The sequence below is a fragment of the Pristiophorus japonicus genome, chromosome 16 (genome assembly GCF_044704955.1).
Source record: "Pristiophorus japonicus isolate sPriJap1 chromosome 16, sPriJap1.hap1, whole genome shotgun sequence".
NCBI lineage: Eukaryota > Metazoa > Chordata > Chondrichthyes > Pristiophoridae > Pristiophorus > Pristiophorus japonicus.
In genome coordinates, this window is record NC_091992.1 from 134459365 (window position 1) to 134481721 (window position 22357).

The window sequence follows — 22357 nt, forward strand, 5'->3', positions numbered from 1 at the left end:
CGAACCCGAAGTGTAAAATCAGGTTGCACCATTTTGCTCCGATACCCTCAGCAACCAAAGCAACTCGTGAGGGAGGCTCGGCCTGCAGAGAGAAGCCCAGCACAGTCGACAGTGGCAGGGCAATGAAGAGTTAAGGGTTGCCTCCTGCTTTCTCTCCTCATCTGGATGCAGTCTGCCAGCTCACTAACTGCAAGCAGCTGAGGGAGGGGGGCTGCGGAGCGCCTCAGTGGCTTTATAGGCTTTAAACCAGGGAGCGGCAACACACTGACAGAATCCAATATATTTATAATGCTGGCTACACGCGGCAGCTGCTGCTCGATGCAGACAAGTGATGCACTTTGGGAGAAACATGGAGCGGCAGAATAATCTAAGTGCTGCTCTTCTGAGTGAGCTGCAAGAGCAGAAGGACCCCAGGGTGCATATTCACAAATCCTTGAAGGTGGCAGGGCGTAAGGGATACTTGGCTTTGTAAATAAATGCATTCAATACAAAAGCAAGAAAGTTATGCTAATCCTGTACAAATCACTGGCTCGGCCCCAGCTGGAGACCAGTGTACAATTCTGGGCCCGCACGTTTAGGAAGGCTGTCAATCATAGAATCATCGAAAGGTTACAGCATGGAAGGTGGCCATTCGGCCCATCGAGCCCGTGCTGACTCTCAGCCAGTCCCACTCCCTCTCCCTTTCCCCATAGCCCTGCAATTTGTTTTCCTTCACATACTTATCCAGCTCCCCTTTGAAAGATAAAATTGAGTCCGTCCCTGCCACCCTTTCAGGCAGTGCATTCCAGGTCTTAACCACTCGCTGCACAGAAACGTTTTTTCTTATGTCGGATTTCTTGGTTCTTTTGCCTATGACCTTAAATCTGTGTCCTCTGGTTCTCAACCCTTCCACCAACGGGAACAGTTTCTCTCTCTCTACTCTGTCCAGACCCCTCATGATTTTGAACACCTCGATCAAATCTGTCCTCAACCTTCTCTGCTCCAAGGAGAACAACCCCAGCTTCTCCAGTCTATCAATGTAACTGAAGACCCTCATCCCTGAAACCATTCTGGTCAATCTCCCTCTGCACCCTCTCTAAGGCCTTCACATCCTTCCTAAAGTGCGGGGCCCAGAATTGGACACAATACTCCAGTTAGGGCCAGACCAGTGTTTTATATAGGTTCATCATCATTTTCACACTTTTGTACTCTTATACCTCTATTTATGAAGCCCAGGATCCCACAATCCTTTTTAACTGCTTTCTCAATCTGCCCTGCCACCTTCAACGATTTATACACACATACCCACAGGTCTCTCTGTTCATGCACCTCCTGCAAGAATGTACCCTTTAGTTTATATTTTCTCTCCTCATTCTTTCTACCAAAATGCATCACTTCACACTTTTCTGCGTTAAATTTCATCTGCCTCGTGTCCGCCCATTTCACAAACCGGTCTGTCTTCCTGAAGTTTATCACTCTCCTCACTGTTCACTATAAACTTCCAAGTTTTGTCTCATCTGCAAATTTTGAATTTGTGCCCTGTACACCCATGTCCAGGTCATTAATATATATCAGGGAAAGCAGTGTTCCCAGTACCGACCCCTGGGGAACACCACTGTATACCTTCCTCCAGTCCGATAAACAACTGTTCACCACTACTCCCTGTTTCCTGTCACTGAGCCAATCCCGTATCCAGGCTGCCACTATCCCTTTTATTCCATGGGCTTCAACTTTGCTGGGAAGCCTATTATGTGGCACTTTGTTGAATGCCTTTTGGAAATCCATGTGCACCACGTCAACCGTATCACCCTCATCAACCCTCTCTGTTGCCTCATCAAAAAACTCCATCAAGTTAGTTAAACACGATTTGCCTTTAACAAATCCGTGCTGGCTTTCCTTAATTAATCCACACTTGTCCAAGTGATGGTTAACTTTGTGTCTGATTACGGTTTTTAAAAGCTTCCCCACTCCAGAGGTTAAACTGACCGGCCTGTAGTTGCTAGGTTTATCTTTACACCCTTTTTTGAACAATGGTGTAACATTTGCAGTTCTCCAGTCCTCTGGCATCACCCCCGTATCTATGGAGGATTGGAATATTATGGCCAGTACCTCCGTGATTTCCAGCCTCAATTCCCTCAGCATCCAAGGATGCACAGTTCAGAGAAGGTTCATGAGGTTGAGTCCCGAGATGAAGGGGTTGTCTTAAGAAAGGTTGAGCTAGTTGGGTCTGTACTCATTGGAGTTTAGAAGAATGAGAGGTGATCTTATTGAAACATATAAGATTCTGAGGGGGCTCGACAGGGTAGATGCAGAGAGGATGTTTCCCTTTGTGGGGGAATCTAGAACTAGGGGGCATAGTTTCAGAATAAGAGGCCGCCCATTTAAAACGGAGATGAGGAGGAATTTCTTCTCTCAGAGGGTCGTGAATCTTTGGAATTCTTTGCCCCAGAGAGCTTTGGAGGCTGGGTCATTGAATATATTTAAGGTGGAGATAGACAGATTTTTGAACAATAAGGGAGTCAAGGGTTATGGGGGGCGGGCAGGGAAGTGGAGTTGAGCCCAAGATCAGATCAGCCATGATCTAACTGAATGGCGGAGCAGGCTCCAGGGGCCAAATGGCCGACTCTGTTCCAGTCCTGAACTCCAATTGAAGGGGTGGAAGATGCCTGTGCGTGGATTTTTTTAACGTGTGGTGACTATTGCACATTAGCCACCACACGGGCTTGACTGAGCTAGGCCTTTATCCAGTGGCAAAGGTTAACCAGGACAACTGGAGACCTGCTCTGCTGCACGGACCTAGGGCGCACACATATCGCAGTGTGGGCAGGTCCGTGCTGCTCCTAGGCCCTCGGCTCTTCTGGGCCCCGTACCCTCATCCGCTGCACCTCCGTCACGAACTCCCGCCGCTCCTCCGCCACGAAGTCGCGCCGCTCCGCCGCCATGATCACCCACCAAATCTCAGCCACGGTCCCTCATCACTCCTTTGCCCCGAACACTCGTCGCAAGTTCGCCATGGCCTTCCCGCTCCTCCTCTGTACCAGGGCCCCGCCGATGCTTCTGCCCACGCTCCAAATGGCGACCTGGGTCCTGATGACGTCACCCAGTTGCCCACCTCAAAGTCGTCGCACATTTGCGTCGGCTCGCACTGGAAGCTCCAGTGGTTCACTCCAGCTCTTTATACTCCCGACCTGCGGTGGTGTCCTCTCGCAAGTCGAGGTGGCCTTCAACTAGTGCCCTGTTCTTCATAGGCAATCGCAATCCCCTTCCGCCCTTCCACTGCTTTTGACACAGGTGTCTCCCCAAGTTTCTGCTCCAGTCCCTGCCAGCTCCCAGTTGCTAAGAACGAGGCTGCTGAGTGTGACTGGGTTACTGCTAAAGCATCATTCCTGTGGATCAGAGAGGTGCTCAATGCTTTGTTTTGCCACTCTGACTTTGGCAGGTGGGTTGCACGTAGGTCTCCAGTTATTATGGAGACATCAGTCTCACCATTGAAGGTCTCATCTGGAAATTGAACATGGAAGCAGGAACCTGGAAGCAGGTCCTGAAGTCAGTAATGTACTCTCCAGTCCATTCCCGCTTGACTACAAGCAACCTCCATCTCGTATGGCGTATAACTGGCCTATAAAACTCACTGAAATCCAGCACAGAGTTTTCGGGACAGGCTACAAGCACATATATATGTCCACCTCCAAGAAATTAGCCAGTTTGGCAGCATTCAGTTTATCCATTACAAAGGTGTAGCTTTTCTTGTCAGCCTGCTTGACGATCCATTTAAGATGGTCAATTGTAGAAAGATAATCAGCAACGCCAAAAGTCCCCACAACTGGAGCACCCTTGGCTCTTTCGATCATGTAGTATCGTTTCATCAAAGCCCTGTTAACATTCAGGCTTTCCCGTCTCCTGACCCCTTTCACTGGATCAAACGAGCAAAAGGAACATTGATCGCATAAAGTTAGTCAGTGTCAGGCTCTCCTGTCCAATGTAGAACATACTTTAGTCTTTCACATCACTGTTGGCACAGATGGTGAAGCTCCGGCCAAACTTAGAAATAACTTGATGACTTGGCTGGTTGCATGCATGGCTGCAGGATCCGAGAGTAGAACCAGGGATCAACACTTTCACTGTGAAAGCCATCAGTCCTGCATGGATCCGTTGTTCCATTTCTGTCACTACAAATCACTGAAACAACAAGGTCCTTGTACTCGGGGTGAAGAAGCTGCCGTAGTTCAAGTACATACGAGTCGATGACATCACACGGGATTATAACATGGGTATACTTGTCTGGATACAGTGCTCGGAAGGAGGCAGTACACTGATACACACCCACTGGCTTTTGTCCAAACACATAGATCACTGGGAGCTTTCTGCAAGGACTGAGGTAGGCTCTTCCATAATGGATGATACTGTCAGCCTCACGATGCTCAGCAACTTCATCTACACAGCAGCTGCCATATGATGTGTCGCCCAATATGAAAAGCTTGGCACTGGTGTTTTTCTCCAGTTTTGATATCATGGCAGAAGCATCGATGAGAAGTTCGTCAGGAAATTGACGAGCCACCTTTTTAAAGCCATGATCGGAGATGAAGCTGCATGTTCTCTCAGTCTCTTACACTACATTGATCTCCCTGGAGCTAGTTCTGTTGTCTGTTTCAAGAATATCTGTGGACCGTTGAATTACCTTAGAACCATCATCACTGAATGTTGTAGTCATGACGATCCAACCGACTCCCCCTCTGCCATCCGCGGCGCGTCTGTCTCCGTCTCCCCTACTTCCTCCTTCACTATGTCTGTGGCAGCATCCTCTTCCTTGGTGAAGACTCGTTTAGTCCCTCAGCCATACCCTCTCCCTCCACGTGTAGGTCTCCTTTTTGGTCCCTAATCGGCCCCACCCTCCTCTCACTGCCCACTTACTATTTATATGCCTATTGAAGACTTTTGCATTAGCTTTTGTGTTTGCTGCCATGAGGGGATCCTACAGAAACGTTTAAAATTCTGACGGGTTTCGATAGGTTAGATGCAGGAAGAATGTTCCCGATGTTGGGGAAGTCCAGAACCAGGGGTCACAGTCTAAGGATAAGGGGTAAGCCATTTAGGACTGAGATGAGGAGAAACTTCTTCACCCAGAGAGTGGTGAACCTGTGGAATTCTCTACCGCAGAGTTGTTGAGGCTAATTCACTAAATATATTCAAAAAGGAGTTAGATATAGTCCTTACTACTAGGGGGATCAAGGGGTATGGCGAGAAAGCAGGAATGGGGTACTGAAGTTGCATGTTCAGCCATGAACTCATTGAATGGCCTAATGGCCTACTCCTGCACCTATTTTCTATGTCTATGTTTCTATTCTCATACCCTCTCTCTAACCCTCTTATTTTCTCCTCTGACCTTTCTATATTGAGCCTGATTCTCCGATGTATTTGCAACCTGACATCTGTCATCCGTGCTCTTTTTCTGCGTCATCGTATTCTGTATTTGTTTCATCAGCCAGGGAGCCCTCGTGAGAATGTACCTCGACTCTACCCAAAGCATCTCCTCTTTACATTGTTCCACTACAGTTCTGCCTGCCATTCTATGGTTCCAGTTTACCCGGGCCAGATCCGTTCTCATCCCACTGAAATTGGCCTTCCCCAGTTAAACATTTTTACTCTTAGATTTCTCCCTGTCCTTTTCCGTAGCCAACCTGAGCCTTATGATACTCAAGCTCAAGGCCTTGGAGAGAGTGCAGCGGAGGTTACCCAGGATGATATGAGGGATGAGGTTCAGTTATGTGGAGAGGTTGGAGAAGGTAGGATTGTTCTCCTCACAGCAGAAAAGGTTAAGGGGAGACCCAACAGAGGTACTCAAAAGGAAATGGGGTTTTGATCGAGCAAATCGGGAGGCAAGGTTTCCTCTGGCAAGTGGGTCGGTAACCAGGGGTCACACAGGGTCAAATAGGTCGCCTGTCAGGGTTAAATAATTAATAACTTACCAACTCCAACTGCTCCACTTTCAGACGAAAGCTGGGATTGAGGGACAGTGATCTCCCTCGGTTAACAGCGCCGTGTGCCCAATCTGGAGTCACCTTAACTGAAGGAAAAGTTCAGGGAGCTTAGAGTTACATTCGATTTTATTCAACAACAATCATTTCTATTTATTTAGCGCCTTTAACATAGTAAAAATATCCCAAGGCGCTTCACAGGGAGATTACAAGATAAAAAATTGACACCGAGCCGAATAAGTAGATATTAGCGCAAACGATCAAAAGCTTGGTCAAAGAGGTAGGTTTTACGGAGCGTCTTGAAGGAGGAAAGAGAGGTAGAGAAGCGGGGAGGTTTAGGGAGGGAGTTCCAGAGTTTAGGGCCTAAGTAGCTGAAGGCACGGCCACCGATGGTTGAGCGATTATAATCAGGGATGCTCAGGAGGGCAGAATTCGAGGAGTGCAGAGATCTCGGGGGGGGTTGTGGGGTTGGAGGAGATTACAGAGATAGGGAGGGGGCGAGGGCCATGGAGGGATTTGTAAACAAGGAGGAGAATTTTGAAATCGAGGCATTGCGTAACCGGGAGCCAATGTAAGTCAGCGAGCACAGGGGCTGATCCCAGTGTGGTTATCACCGTTACTGCTTTCACCTCCTGTTCCCCCAAAGCCCCTTTAGTGTACTGCCTGCCCTCTGCAGGGAGCAACACGAAAAACTGGGATTAGGGGGAAAACAGCAGAGGGATGGCGAATGGGAGAGAGAGAGAGAGAGAGAGAGAGAGAGAGAGAGAGAGAGAGGGCGAATACAAGAGCGAGAAAAAGGGAAACAGAGAAAGAGAGAAAATAAGAGAGAGAGATGGAGAAAGAGAGCGAGACAGAGAAAAGAAGAGGGTGAGTGAGAGAAAAAAAAGAGATAGGAGAGTGAAAGAGAGCGAGAGACAGAAAGAGAGACGCAGCAAGAAAGAGACAGAGAAAGAGAGGGCGACTGACAGAGAAAGAGAATGTGTGTCGATACGCATAAACTTAACAATGGTCATTACGCCAACAGAAGACCCACTGACAATTCCCTCATTGTTTGGCAAAGGTACGTGACTATCTGAGTGCAGAAAACCCTCAGCCCAATACTCTTTGCTCATTACGCTGGCTCATCGTTCTCCTTTCTTTCAATGACCAATTGAGTTAGGATTAAAATCCCTCCTTTCACTGATAAAATCAATCAAAGGCTGGGGTACTTTACACTGTGTCCTTGTCCTATTAATCCGTCACTAAACTGCTCAGTACACACCCTTATATGTTTGGTTACAGTGGCTTAGTGATACCTCTACTGAGCCCACCTGGTGCCTCACTCCCCTTACACTTGTGGCCTTGGCAGACTTCCTACCCACTGGGCCTTGGAGCCTCCACCCACTTCCTGGCTGGCCGTGCGTCCATTAGGCATGTTCCATTTATCATTTTCCGATGTTCCTTGTACTCTTGCCTCTGAATCAGAAGATCCGCACCACAGAGGCACCACCCGACACTGGAAGTTAAATCGCAGTCCCGGGCAAGTGCTGCACTGTCGGAGGGGCAGCGCTGAGGGAGCGCCGCACTGTCGGAGGGGCAGCGCTGAGGGAGCGCCGCACTGTCGGAGGGGCAGCGCTGAGGGAGCTCCGCAATGTCGGAGGGGCAGCGCTGAGGGAGCGCCGCACTGTCGGAGGGGCAGCGCTGAGGGAGCTCCGCAATGTCGGAGGGGCAGCGCTGAGGGAGCGCCGCACTGTCGGAGGGGCAGCGCTGAGGGAGCGCCGCACTGTCGGAGGGGCAGCGCTGAGGGAGCGCCGCACTGTCGAGGGGCAGCGCTGAGGGAGCGCCGCACTGTCGGAGGGGCAGCGCTGAGGGAGCGCCGCACTGTCGGAGGGGCAGCGCTGAGGGAGCGCCGCACTGTCGGAGGGGCAGCGCTGAGGGAGCTCCGCAATGTCGGAGGGGCAGCGCTGAGGGAGCGCCGCACTGTCGGAGGGGCAGCGCTGAGGGAGCTCCGCAATGTCGGAGGGGCAGCGCTGAGGGAGCGCCGCACTGTCGGAGGGGCAGCGCTGAGGGAGCGCCGCACTGTCGAGGGGCAGTGCTGAGGGAGCGCCGCACTGTCGGAGGGGCAGCGCTGAGGGAGCGCCGCACTGTCGGAGGGGCAGTACTGAGGGAGCGCCGCACTGTCGGAGGGGCAGTACTGAGGGAGCGCCGCACTGTCGGAGGGGCAGTACTGAGGGAGCGCTGCACTGTCGGAGGGGCAGTACTGAGGGAGCGCCGCACTGTCGGAGGGGCAGTACTGAGGGAGCGCCGCACTGTCGGAGGGGCAGCGCTGAGGGAGCGCCGCACTGTCGACGGATACGTTTCTGCCACCACACCCCCCCCACCCCCCCCACCCCCGTACATTCCGTGGTGCCTTGTACACTCTGCACTCTAGACTAAAAATTTGCACTGACTTGAGGAACTGGTGCTAGATCATAGCAATTTACAGCACGGAAGGAAGCCATTCGGCCCATCATGTCCGCGCCGGCCAACAAAGAGCTACCCAGCCTAATCCCACTTTCCAGCTCCTGGTCCATAGCCCTGTAGGTTACGGCACTTCAGGTGCACATCCAAGTACTGTTTAAATGAGGTGAGGGTTTCTGCCTCTCCCACCCTTTCAGGCAGTGAGTTCCAGACCCCCACCAACCTCTGGGTGACGACATTTCCCCTCTAATACCCTCTAAACCTCCCCCCAATTACTTTCAATGTTGAAACGCACAATTCCATTCTCAGCTGAAAGCTTTATTCATTACTCCCCCTCCCCCAGCTTTGAATAAGTGCGTGGATGGTGCTGTGCGCAGATGGTGGGCAGAAACACTGACAGCTACACGGAATGAGACGGGTGGTGCGGTCGGTGGGGGGAGGGCGACGCCCTCGCATTTCTCACTCCCACTTGCGACCTGAAATTGCACAGTTGCTAAGGCAACCAGATACACTGCGAGACGTGCAAAGGTTTCTCATTACCTGCAGCCTGTGCTAACTATTGATTGGAGCGACTTTGACAAAGGGAAATATGAGCGAGCATCTCCTTTGTTGTGATGTGCTGCAGCCTCGGCACAAACCTCGCTCCAAAACATGGAATTAGTCCATTCATTCAGCCCCTTTCAGCGAAAAGAAAAACATTGAATTCATTTCCTTTCACTGCCGAACAGCCCAGTGTTAAATCACCTGTCATTTCATCAAGGTTATAATTCAGCTGGATATTTTTTTTTGCCTTGGTTGCAAGAAATGGTGAGTGCCTTTGATGCAAAATGTTTGCTCCTATATTGATCAAAACATATAGATTGTTAACCAGGAATAGAAAGGTGCGAGCAGGAGGATCAGCAGTTCTCGAAAAAGGAGAGATTCACGGACATAGGAAATGTGAAATAAATATAGAACAAAAGGCACATCCATCAGGGTAGGAATAGGGAGAACCAGTTAGCTCATCTGATGGATCACAACCAAAACTCTATCATGCTCTCTTACACATGGTCATATTTGGTGCTGGGTCCCAGGGCAGGTACAGCATGGGTTAGATACAGAGTAAAACTCCCTCTACACTGTCCCATCAAACACTCCCAGCGTAGATACAGCATGGGTTAGATACAGAGTAAAGCTCCCTTTACACTGTCCCATCAAATACTCCCAGGGTAGGTACAGCATGGGTTAGATACAGAGTAAAGCTCCCTCTACACTGTCCCATCAAACACTCCCAGGACAGGTACAGCATGGGTTAGATACAGAGTAAAGCTCCCTTTACATTGTCCCATCAAACACTCCCAGGACAGGTACAACATGGGTTAGATACAGAGTAAAGCTCCCTTTACATTGTCCCATCAAACACTCTCAGGGCAGGTACAGCATGGGTTGGATACAGAGTAAAGCTCCCTCTACACTGTCCCATCAAACACTCCCAGGGCAGGTACAGGTTAGATACAGAGTAAAGCTCCCTCTACACTGTCCCATCAAACACTCCCAGGGCAGGTACAGCACGGGGTTATATACAGAGTAAAGCTCCCTCTACACGGTCCCATCAAACACTCCCAGGGCAGGTACAGCACGGGGTTAGATACAGAGTAAAGTTCCCTCTACACTGTCCCATCAAACACTCCCGGGGCAGGTACAGGGGGTTAGATACAGAGTAAAGCTCCCTCTACACTGTCCCATCAAACACTCCCAGGGCAGGTACAGGGGGTTAGATACAGAGTAAAACTCCCTCTACACTGTTCCATCAAACACACCCAGGGCAGGTACAGCACGGGGTTAGATACAGAGTAAAACTCCCTCTACACTGTTCCATCAAACACTCCCAGGGCAGGTACAGGGGGTTAGATACAGAGTAAAGCTCCCTCTACACTGTCCCATCAAACACACCCAGGCTTGGTACAGCACGGGGTTAGATACACTGCTCAATATCCCATTTATTGGCCGATTACACAGCTGACATCACAATTCCTTGCTGACTGAGAATTCTTGTTTCCTTTGAACACATGAAGGGCCAGGTGCCCCAACAGGGAACTTTCTAAGCTGCAGAGTGTAGGAGGGAAGATGGTGCAAATCATGTACTGCAAAAGATGACAGCAAATTTGTGTTTTACAAATAGGGGAGATTGGGAAAGAGCAGGGGGCGGGGTGGGGGTGGAGATTGGGAAAGAGCGAGGACGATCTACCTTTGAGAAGGGAGTGAATGGTTTGCAAAGACACGGTATGTTCCCACAGGGATACGGGGTAAAGTGTACGGACTAACTGCGGCCAATGACCGGAAGCTGCACAGAAACGTTCTGTGCATTAATCTGAAAGCCAATATCGACATTTCTGATTTTCGTCCCCAGACCTGCTCCGCAATCCCGGTATTTCCCCCAGACCTGCTCCCCAATCCCGGTATTTCTCCCAGACCTGCTCCCCAATCCCGGTATTTCCCCCAGACCTGCTCCGCAATCCCGGTATTTCCCCCAGACCTGCTCCGCAATCCCGGTATTTCCCCCAGACCTGCTCCGCAATCCCGGTATTTCCCCCAGACCTGCTCCGCAATCCCGGTATTTCCCCCAGACCCGGTCCCCACTTGCTCCCCAATCCCGGTATTTCCCCCAGACCTGCTCCGCAATCCCGGTATTTCTCCCAGACCTGCTCCGCAATCCCGGTATTTCCCCCAGACCCGGTCCCCACCTGCTCCCCAATCCCGATATTTCTCCCAGACCCACTCCCCAATCCCGGTATTTCTCCCAGACCCACTCCCCAATCCCGGTATTTCTCCCAGACCCACTCCCCAATCCCGGTATTTCTCCCAGACCCACTCCCCAATCCCGGTATTTCTCCCAGACCTGCTCCCCAATCCCGGTATTTCCCCCAGACCCACTCCCCAATCCTGGTATTTCCCCCAGACCCACTCCCCAATCCCGGTATTTCTCCCAGACCCGTTCCCCAATCCCAGTATTTCTCCTAGACCCACTCCCCAATCCCGGTATTTCCCCCAGACCCGCTCCCCAATCCCGGTATTTCCCCCAGACCCGCTCCCCAATCCCGGTATTTCTCCCAGACCCGCTCCCCAATCCCGGTATTTCCCCCAGACCCACTCCCCAATCCCGGTATTTCCCCCAGACCCGCTCCCCAATCCTGGTATTTCTCCCAGACCCGCTCCCCAATCCCGGTATTTCTCCCAGACCCACTCCCCAATCCCGGTATTTCCCCCAGACCCAGTCCGCAATCCCGGTATTTCCCCCAGACCTGCTCCGCAATCCCAGTATTTTTTCCCAAGCTCCGTGAGTCCCGAAGCGAACAATCATAAAAGCACAGACAGCGCCTGCGCAACGACTTCCGGGTTGTTGGCAGCAGTCACTTCCTGAAGTGTCAACAGAGCGACCTTTACCTGCAGAGGCCGGATCAGGCTGACTGCTGATCGGTGACAACACAGGGGACTGGTCTCTCCTTTTACATCCTGATTTGCCCTGTAAAAGAAAACCATGTTTGAAACATGTTGACAATGCAGTCTCCAACTCCCCACTTGTAACGCCCAACACTTGACCAGACCCCAGAACCCCCACACCCCACTCTATAACCCTCAGCAATCCGCCTGCAGCTTGCGCCCTGTAACCCCCCCACACCCCAGCACGGATACTGCCCCTGTACCTGTTCCGTCACACCCAGCACTGCCCCTGTATCCTCTCCGTCACCCCCAGCACTGCCCCTGTATCCTCTCCGTCACACCCAGCACTGCCCCTGAATCCTCTCCGTCACCTCCAGCACTGCCCCTGTACGTCACTCCCAGCACTGCCCCTGTATCCTCTCCGTCACCCCCAGCACTGCCCCTGTATCCTCTCCGTCACCTCCAGCACTGCCCCTGTATCCTCTCCGTCACACCCAGCACTGCCCCTGAATCCTCTCCGTCACCTCCAGCACTGCCCCTGTACGTCACTCCAAGCACTGCCCCTGTATCCTCTCCGTCACCCCCAGCACTGCCCCTGTATCCTCTCCGTCACACCCAGCACTGCCCCTGAATCCTCTCCGTCACCTCCAGCACTGTCCCTGTACGTCACCCCCAGCACTGCCCCTGTATCCTCTCCGTCACACCCAGCACTGCCCCTGTATCCTCTCCGTCACCCCCAGCACTGCCCCTGTATCCTCTCCGTCACACCCAGCACTGCCCCTGTATCCTCTCCGTCACCTCCAGCACTGTCCCTCTCCGTCACCTCCAGCACTGCCCCTGTACGTCACACCCAGCACTGCCCCTGAATCCTCTCCGTCACCTCCAGCACTGTCCCTCTCCGTCACCTCCAGCACTGCCCCTGTACGTCACACCCAGCACTGCCCCTGTATCCTCTCCGTCACCCCCAGCACTGCCCCTGTATCCTCTCCGTCACCCCCAGCACTGCCCCGTACTCTCTCGGTCACCCCCAGCACTGCCCCGTACTCTCTCGGTCACCCCCAGCACTGCCCCGTACTCTCTCGGTCACCCCCAGCACTGCCCCGTACCCTCTCCGTGCCCAGCACACCCCCAGCACTGCCCCTGTATCCTCTCCGTCACCTCCAGCACTGCCCCGTACTCTCTCGGTCACCCCCAGCACTGCCCCTGTACCCTCTCCGTGCCCAGCACACCCCCAGCACTGCCCCTGTACCCTCTCCGTGCCCAGCGCACCCCCAGCACTGCCCCTGTACCCCCTCCGTGCCCCGCGCACCCCCAGCACTGCCCCTGTACCCTCTCCGCCACCCCCAGCACTGTCTCTGTACCCTCTCCGTCACCCCCAGCACTGCCCCTGTACCCTCTCCGTCACCCCCAGCACTGCCCCTGTACCCACTCCGTGCCCCGCGCACCCCCAGCACTGTCCCTGTACCCTCTCCGTCACCCCCAGCACCCCCAGCACTGTCCCTGTACCTCTCCGTCACCCCCAGCACTGCCCCTGTACCCTCTCCGTGCCCCGCGCACCCCCTCCTTACTTGACTCGCTCTCGCTGAAGCCGTATCGTCGGTGTCGGTGTGCGGGGTCGATGACATCACCGGATGGTGGCTCGGTGGGGGTAAGAGGAAGCTGAATCCCACAGGCTTCCCGGCATTCCCACTGCCGGTGGGAGAGGAGGGTGCCTGGGCACTGGGATTCGGCAGATTACTGGCGGAGTTGGGCGGAGGGCTCCTTCGCACAAATCCAATCTCCACCGCTCCCTCGGACCTGAGACAGATGGATGAAAATCCACACTTCAAACAAAACATTCGACTGTGTTTCCCCTGTAGGAAAGGGAGCGTTTTAAATCTCTCCACAAACAAGCCCGAGACAAGCGGGACTGCATTGCCTCCAAAATATCAGCACAGACTGCAACAGCCTCGAAAGGGGAATGGATAAGGATTTGAAAAGGGAACCTATAAAAAGAGCTGGGAAAGGCCAAAGAATAGGAACAGGAGGCCATTCAGCCCTTCGAACCTGCCCCATCATTCAATTAGATCACAGCCGATCCGTACATCAGCTCCATTTACCTGCCTTTATACCCTTACCCAACAAAATGATCAAATTCAGCTTCAACTGACCCCCAGTCTCAACAGATTTTTTTGGAGGGGTGGACGGAGGAGGGAGAGAGTTCCAGATTGCCACTACCCTTCTTGTGAAGATGCCTTCTGCCATCACTCCTGAGCGGCTTGGCTCTGATTTTATGATGTCCCCTTGTTCAGACTCTACCCCCACCTCCCACCAGAGCAAATCGTTTTGCTGCATTAACCCTACTGAAGCCTTTTATCATTCCAAAACTAGAAATAATTGCATTTATACAGCACCTTTAACGTAGTAAAATATCCCAAACACGCTCCACAGGAACGTTTTCAAACAAAATTTGATACCGAGCCACATAAGGAGACATTAGGATAGGTTGGTCAAAGAGGCAGGGTTTATGGAGCGCCTTAAAGGAAAGGGAGGCAGAGAGGTTGAGGGAGGAAGTACCGGAGCTTAGGGCCCAGGCAACTGAAGGCACGGCCGCCGATGGTGGAGCGATGGAAATCAGGGATGCTTTAGAGGCCAGAATTAGAGGAGCGCAGAGATCTCGGCAGGGGGGTTGTGGGGCTGGAGGAGATTACAGAGATAGTGAGGGGCGAGACCATGGAGGGATTTGAAAACAAGGATGAGAATTTTAAAATTGAGGCGTTGCTTAAGTGGGAGCCAATGTAGGTCAGCGAGTACAGGGGGTGATGGGTGAGTGGGACTTAGTGCGAGTTAGGACACGGGGCAGTGAGCACAGGGGGTGATGGGTGAGTGGGACTTAGTGCGAGTTAGGACACGGGGCAGTGAGCACAGGGGGTGATGGGTGAGTGGGACTCGGTGCGAGTTAGGACATGGGCAGCTGAGTTTTCAAGATAATTACTAATAAATCCAATGGGGAATTCAGGAGAAACTTTATACCCAGAGAGCAGTGAGAATGTGGAACTCGCTGCCACAGGGAGGGGTTGAAGCGAATAGTATCGATGTGTTTAAGGGGAGGTTAGATAAGCATTGGGGGGAGAAGGAAAGAGAGGGATGTGGTGATAGGGTGTGATGGAGGAGAGGGAGGAGAAGCATAAACCCCGGCACGGACCGGCTGGGCCGAATGGCCTGTTTCGGTGCTGTACGATCTGTGCAGTTGTATGTAAACAGCTGGATGTGCAATGTGACAGGACCGACAGTACCGCATGGCCTGTCCCTGCGCCGTACATACCTCAGCTTCAGTCTGGTCAGAATGCTCCTGGCTTCCTCCTGGGTCACTGCCGTCAGGGACTCTTTGTTTATGGACACCAGCTGGTCTCCGGCTCTCAGCCTTCCGTCCTGCGGGTGATACAAACGCCATATTATGGGATGTGGAGCCAGGGGATCCCTGACCCTGACTGAAGGCCCCACGGGCTGTGATTTGACAGGGCAAAAGAACATAAGTAATAGGAGCAGGAGTCGGCCATTCGGCCCCTCGAGCCTGCTCTGTCATTCAATAAGATCACGGCTGATGTTCGACCAACTCCACTTCCCGCCCAATCCCCATATCTTTTGATTCCCTCGAGTCCAGAAATCTATCATCGAAACATAGAAAATAGGTGGAGTAGGCCATTCGGCCCATTCAATAAGATCATGGCTGATCATTCCCTCAGTACCCCTTTCCTGCTTTCTCTCCATACCCCTTGATCCCTTTAGCCGTAAGAGCCACATCTAACTCCCTCTTGAATATATCTAACGAACTGGCATCAACTCTCGGCGGCAGGGAATTCCACAGGTTCACAACTCTCTGAGTGAAGAAGTTTCTCCTCATCTCAGTCCTAAATGGCCTTCTCCTTATCCTAAGACTGTGTCCCCTGGTTCTGGACTTCCCCAACATCGGGAACATTCTAGTCGCATCTAACCTGTCCCATCCCGTCAGAATCTTATATGTTTCTATGAGATCCCCTCTCATCCTTCTAAACTCCAGTGAATAAAGGCCCAGTTGATCCAGTCTCTCTTCATATGTCAGTCCTGCCATCCCGGGCATCAGTCTGGTGAACCTTCGCTGCACTCCCTCAATAGCAAGAACATCCTTCCTCAGATTAGGAGACCAAAACTGAACACAATATTCCAGGTGAGGCCTCACCAAGGCCCTGTACAACTGCAGTAAGACCTCCCTGCTCCTATACTCAAATCCCCTAGCTATGAAGGCCAACATACCATTTGCCTTCTTCACCGCCTGCTGTACCTGCATGCCAACTTTCAATGACTGATGTACCATGACACCCAGGTCTCGTTGCACCTCCCCTTTTCCTAATCTGTCGCCATTCAGTTAATATTCTGACTTCGCGTTTTTGCCCCCAAAGTGGATAACCTCACATTTATCCAAATTATACTGCATCTGCCATGCATTTGCCCACTCACCTAACCTGTCCAAATCACCCTGCAGCCTCTTAGCGTCCCCCTCACAGCTCGCACCGCCACCCAGTTTAGTGTCATCTGCAAACTTGGAGATATTACACTCAATTCCTTCATCCAAATCATTGATGTATATTGTAAAGAGCTGGGGTCCCAGCACTGAACCCTGAGGCACTCCACTGGTCACTGCCTGTCATTCTGAAAAGGACCCATTTATCCTGACTCTCTGCTTCCTGTCTGCCAACCAGTTCTCTATCCGTGTCAAATATTATCCCCAATACCATGTGCTTTGATATTGCACACCAATCTTTTGTGTGGGAACTTGTCAAAAGCCTTTTGAAAGTCCAAATATACCACATCCACTGGTTCTCCCTTGTCCACTCTACTAGTTACATCCTCAAAAAATTCCAGAAGATTTGTCAAGCATGATTTCCCCTTCATAAATCCATGCTGACTTGGACCGATCCCGTCACTGCTTTCCAAATGCGCTGCTATTTCATCCTTAATAATTGATTCCAACATTTTCCCCACTACTGATGTCAGACTAACCGGTCTATAATTACCTGCTTTCTCTCTCCCTCGCTTTTTAAAAAGTGGTGTTACATTAGCTACCCTCCAGTCCATAGGAACTGATCCAGAGTCGATAGATTGTTGGAAAATGATCACCAATGCATCCACTATTTCTAGCACCACTTCCTTAAGTACTCTGGGATGCAGACTATCAGGCCCTGGGGATTTATCGGCCTTCAATCCCATCAATTTCCCTAATACAATTTCCCATCCAAATAAGGATATCCTTCAGTTCCTCCTTCTCACTAGACCCTCGGTCCCCTAGTACTTCCGGAAGGTTATTTGTGTCTTCCTTCGTGAAGACAGAACCAAAGTATTTGTTCAATTGGTCTGCCATTTCTTTGTTTCCCATTATAAGTTCACCTGATTCCGACTGCAAGGGACCTAAATTTGTCTTCACTAATCTTTTTCTCTTCACATATCTATAGAAGCTTTTGCAGTCAGTTTTTATGTTCCCGATAAGCTTCCTCTCATACTCTATTTTCTCCCTCCTAATTAAACCCTTTGTCCTCCTCTGCTGAATTCTAAATTTCTCCCAGTCCTCAGGTTTGCTGCTTTTTCTGGACAATTTATATGCCTCTTCCTTGGATTTAACACTATCCTTAATTTCCCTTGTTAGCCACGGTTGAGCTACCTTCCCCGTTTTATTTTTACTCCAGACAGGGATGTACAATTGTTGAAGTTCATCCATGTGATCTTAAATGTTTGCCATTGCCTATCCACCGTCAACCCTTTAAGTATCATTTGCCAGTCTATTCTAGCCAATTCACGCCTCAAACCATCGAAGTTACCTTTCCTTAAGTTCAGGACCCTAGTTTCTGAATTAACTGTGTCACTCTCCATCTTAATAAAGAATTCTACCATATTATGGTCACTCTTCCTTAAGGGGCCTCGCACAACAAGATTGCTAATTAGTCCTTTCTCATTACACATCACCCAGTCTAGGATGGCCAGCTCCCTAGTTGGTTCCTCGACATATTGCTCTAGAAAACCATCCCTAATACACTCCAGGAAATCCTCCTCCACCGCATTGCTACCAGTTTGGTTAGCCAAATCTATATGTAGATTAATGTCACCCATGATAACTGCTGTACCTTTATTGCATGCATCCCTAATTTTTTGTTTGAATTGCATGCATCCCTAATTTCTTGTTTGATACAACTTCATTACCTCTTTCCCGCTTTTTCTCCATACCTCTTTAACCCTTTAGCCGTAAGGGCCATGTCTAACTCCCTTTTAAATATATCTAACGAACTGGCATGAACAACTCTCTGCGGTAGAGAATTCCACAGATTCACAACTCTTTGAGTGAAGAAGTTTCTCCTCATCTCGGTCCTAAATGGCTTACCCCTTATCCTTAGACTGTGATCCCTGGTTCTGGACTTCCCCAACATTGGGAACATTCTTCCTGCATCTAACCTGTCCAGTCCCGTCAGAATTTTGTATGTTTCTATGAGATCCCCTCTCATTCTTCTAAACTCCAGTGAATACAAGCCCAGTCGATCCAGTCTCTCCTCATATGTCAGTCCTGCCATCCCGGGAATCAATCTGGTGAACCTTCGCTGCACTCCCTCAATAGCAAGAATGTCCTTCCTCAGATTAGGAGACCAAAACTGAACACAATATTCCAGATGTGACCTCACAACCGCAGGAAGACCTTCCTGCCCATATACTCATATCCCCTAGCTATGAAGGCCAACATACCATTTGCCTTCTTTACCACCTGCTGTACCTGCATGCCAGCTTTCAATGACTGATGTACCATGACACCCAGATCTCGTTGCATCCCCTTTTCCTAATCTGTCGCCATTCAGATAATATTCTGCCTTCCTGTTTTTGCTACCAAAGTGGATAACCTCACACTTATCCACATTATACTGCATCTGCCATGCATTTGCCCACTCACCTAACCTGTCCAAGTCACCCTGCAGCCTCTTGGCATCCTCCTCACAGCTCACACTGCCACCCAGCTTAGTGTCATCTGCAAACTTGGAGATATTACACTGAATTCCTTCATCTAAATCATTAATGTATATTGTAAATAGTATCGAGCTCGGCCTTGAATACACTCAGCATCCACAGCCCTCTGGGGTAGGAGAATTCTAAAGATTTACAGCCCTCTGAGTGAAGACTCAGTCCAAAATGACCGACCCCTTATCCGGAGACTGTGCCCTCTGGTTCTCGAGTCTTCAGCCACGGGAAACATCCTCTCAGCATCTACCCTGTCAATTCGCTCACAGAATTTTATATATTTCAATGAGATCACCTCCCATTCTTCTCCAGAGAGTATAGGCCCAATCTATCATCATCATGGGCGGTCCCTCGAAATCGAGGAAGACTTGCTTCCACTCTAAAAGTGAGTTCTCAGGTGGCTGAACAGTCCCATAGGGGAATTACAGTCTCTGTCACAGGTGGGACAGACAGTGGTTGAGGGAAGGGGTGGGTGGGACTGGTTTGCCGCACGCTCCTTCCGCTGCCTGCGCTTGATTTCTGCATGCTCTCGGCGACGAGACTCGAGGTGCTCAGCACCCTCCCGGATGCTCTTCCTCCACTAAGAGCGGTCTTTGGCCAGGGACTCCCAGGTGTTGGTGGGGATGTTGTACTTTTCGGCTACTAACGGCCCAGATATGGATAGCAGCAAGGTGATATACCAGCTGGTGTGCTCTCACTTTCCCACTCACACACAAAGTTTTCCCTCCAGTTCCTCCCTGAAGGTGCTGACCCCACTGTGCCCTGCCCCGTGGCCGGCCGCCCTACCCCTCCGGCAGGCCCCACCCCTCCGGCAGGTGACTGATGGCTGGCAGGGTACGGGACCATAGACCGCATCCGCAACTGCCCTTGGCCAATCCCCACGGGCCAGGATCGGGTCAGCAGTCAAAGTTCATGTGGTGCCCAACTGACCTTTCCTCTCCCTAGTCTGGGGAAGAGCGACCAGTTACTGCTCTTCTCAAATCAATGATTAACCTAAACGAACCTGAATGCACCTTTGTGATCAAATATGCCCGCAGGAGAGCGTGGGATCAAACAGCACGGTGGCTATCCCTGCATTCCCCACAGCCGGTCCCCGGTTACCACTGGAGGGATCGAAATGGAACGGGGCAGGGAAGAGGATTATCACCTTGGGCTCGGAGCAAACTATAACTCAGGTCACTTTTGCTCCGAGTGTCCAGGTCAAACAGTGACACTTGCACAAGAGAGAATAAAGAATTGCTATAGCAACCTCAGGACATCACAAAGCGCTTCACAGCCAATGAAGTACTCTTGGAGTGTAGTCACTGTTGTAATGCGGGAAACACAGCTGCCAATTGGTGCACAGCAAGCTCCCACACACAGCAATGTGATAATGACCAAATAAACTGTTTTAGTGATGTTGGTTAAGGGATAAATATTGTCCCATATATACAGGGAGAACTCCCCTGCTCTTCTTCAAAATAGTGCCATGGGATCTTTTACGTCCACCTGAGAGCACAGATGGGGCCTCGGTTTAATGTCTCATCCAAAAGATGGCACTTCCCTCAGTACTGCCCCTCCGACAGTGCGGCGCTCCTTCAGTACTGCCCCTCCGACAGTGCAGCGCTCCCTCAGTATTGCCCCTCCGACAGTGCAACGCTCCCTCAGTACTGCCCCTCCGACAGTGCAGCGCTCCCTCAGTACTGCCTCTCCGACAGTGCAGCGCTCCCTCAGTACCGCCCCTCCGACAGTGCAGCGCTCCCTCAGTACTGCCCCTCCGACAGTGCAGCGCTCCCTCAGTATTGCCCCTCCGACAGTGCAGCACTCCCTCAGTACTGCCCCTCCGACAGTGCAGCGCTCCCTCAGTACTGCCTCTCCGACAGTGCAGCGCTCCCTCAGTACCGCCCCTCCGACAGTGCAGCGCTCCCTCAGTACTGCCTCTCCGACAGTGCAGCATTCCCTCAGTACTGCCCCTCCGACAGTGCGGCGCTCCCTCAGTACCGCCCCTCCGACAGTGCGGCGCTCCCTCAGTACTGCGTTGGGAGTGTCAGCCTGGATATCTGTGCTCAAATCTCTGGAGTGGAACTTGAACCCACGACCTTCTGACTCCGAGGGGAGAGTGTTGCCCCCTGAGCCATGGCTCACAGTTAAAACCTGCCCCCTTGCTCAGCTAGTGAGGCTCCAACAAAGGGGATTGGTCCACCTTGTTTAAAGAAGCAGCGGAATCACTAATAAATGTGGCTTTGGGAGAAGTCCATGAATGAAATAAGACCTGTTTTTTTTGTCTGAACCAGTCAAGTACCATTTTTATTGTATGGGATTCCGGGATTTTTGCCAGTGTTTGGGGATCGTATTCCACTTCTCTGTCTGTTTCTGTACGGAAAACACAATCCAGCGGCCGCGCATTATACTGAGCAGGGCAACACCACCCTCCAGTGGTAACAGCTAGCATGAGCACGGCAAGCAAACTGAAGTGTACATGCATCAGGACACCAAGAAAGCCTCACATTTATATAGCGCCTTTCACCACCTCAGGACGACTCAAAGCACTTTACAGCCAATGATGCACTTTTGAAGTGGTCACTGCTGTAATGGAGAAAATGCGGCAATCAATTTCTGCACAGCAAGGTCCCACACACAGCAACTTCCATTTATATAGCACCTTTGACGCAGCAAAATGATAAATGAGATAAATGAGCAGATAATCTTTAGTGATTTTGGTTGAGGGATAAATATTGGCCCCATGATAGTGGGGAGAACTCGCCTGCTCTTCTTCGAAATAGCACCTGGGATCTTTTACGTTCACCTTAGAGAGCAGACGGGGCCTTGGTTTAACGTCTCATCTGAAAGACGGCACCTCCGACAGTGCGGCACTCCCTCAGTACTGTCCCTCAGACAGTGCGCGCTCCCTCAGTACTGCCCCTCCGACAGTGCGGCGCTCCCTCAGTACTGCCCCTCCGACAGTGCGGCGCTCCCTCAGTACTGCCCCTCCGACAGTGCGGCGCTCCCTCAGTACTGCCCCTCCGACAGTGCGGCGCTCCCTCAGTACTGCCCCTCCGACAGTGCGGCGCTCCCTCAGTACTGCCCCTCCGACAGTGCGGCGCTCCCTCAGTACTGCCCCTCCGACAGTGCGGCGCTCCCTCAGTACTGCCCCTCCGACAGTGCGGCGCTCCCTCAGTACTGCCCCTCCGACAGTGCGGCGCTCCCTCAGTACTGCCCCTCCGACAGTGCAGCGCTCCCTCAGTACTGCCCCTCCGACAGTGCGGCGCTCCCTCAGTACTGCCCCTCCGACAGTGCGGCTCTCCCTCAGTACTGCCCCTCCAACAGTGCGGCACTCCCTCAGTACTGCATTGGGAGTGTCAGCCTGGATTTATGTGCTCAAGCCCCTGGAGTGGGAGTCGAACCCACGAACTTCTGACTCAGAGGCGCGAGTGCTGCCCACTGAGCCACGGCTGGCATTGTGTGTAATATGGACGGGGTCTGGTTTGGGGAGCTGCTTTTACACTTCTTGTAAAAAAAGCAGCCATTCCCCACGCTCCTGGCCTCGAACCCCC

At 51.6% G+C, this 22357-nt stretch overlaps 1 protein-coding gene and 1 pseudogene across 7 annotated transcripts in view; both read right to left on the reverse strand.

Moving 5' to 3' along the window:
- Positions 1–22357, reverse strand: part of stxbp4 (syntaxin binding protein 4) — a 205537-nt gene that overhangs the window by 134453 nt on the left and 48727 nt on the right. For all 7 annotated transcript variants that reach the window (XM_070857963.1, XM_070857966.1, XM_070857960.1 and 4 more), the window contains exons 10-13: positions 15118–15224; positions 13382–13610; positions 11817–11895; positions 5946–6043 (exon numbers count right to left, since the gene is read on the reverse strand). In XM_070857963.1, the coding sequence (XP_070714064.1) occupies positions 5946–6043; positions 11817–11895; positions 13382–13610; positions 15118–15224 (513 nt within the window). The remainder of the gene's footprint in view (positions 1–5945; positions 6044–11816; positions 11896–13381; positions 13611–15117; positions 15225–22357) is intronic.
- On the reverse strand, positions 3203–4690 carry LOC139226868 (2-(3-amino-3-carboxypropyl)histidine synthase subunit 2-like; annotated as a pseudogene).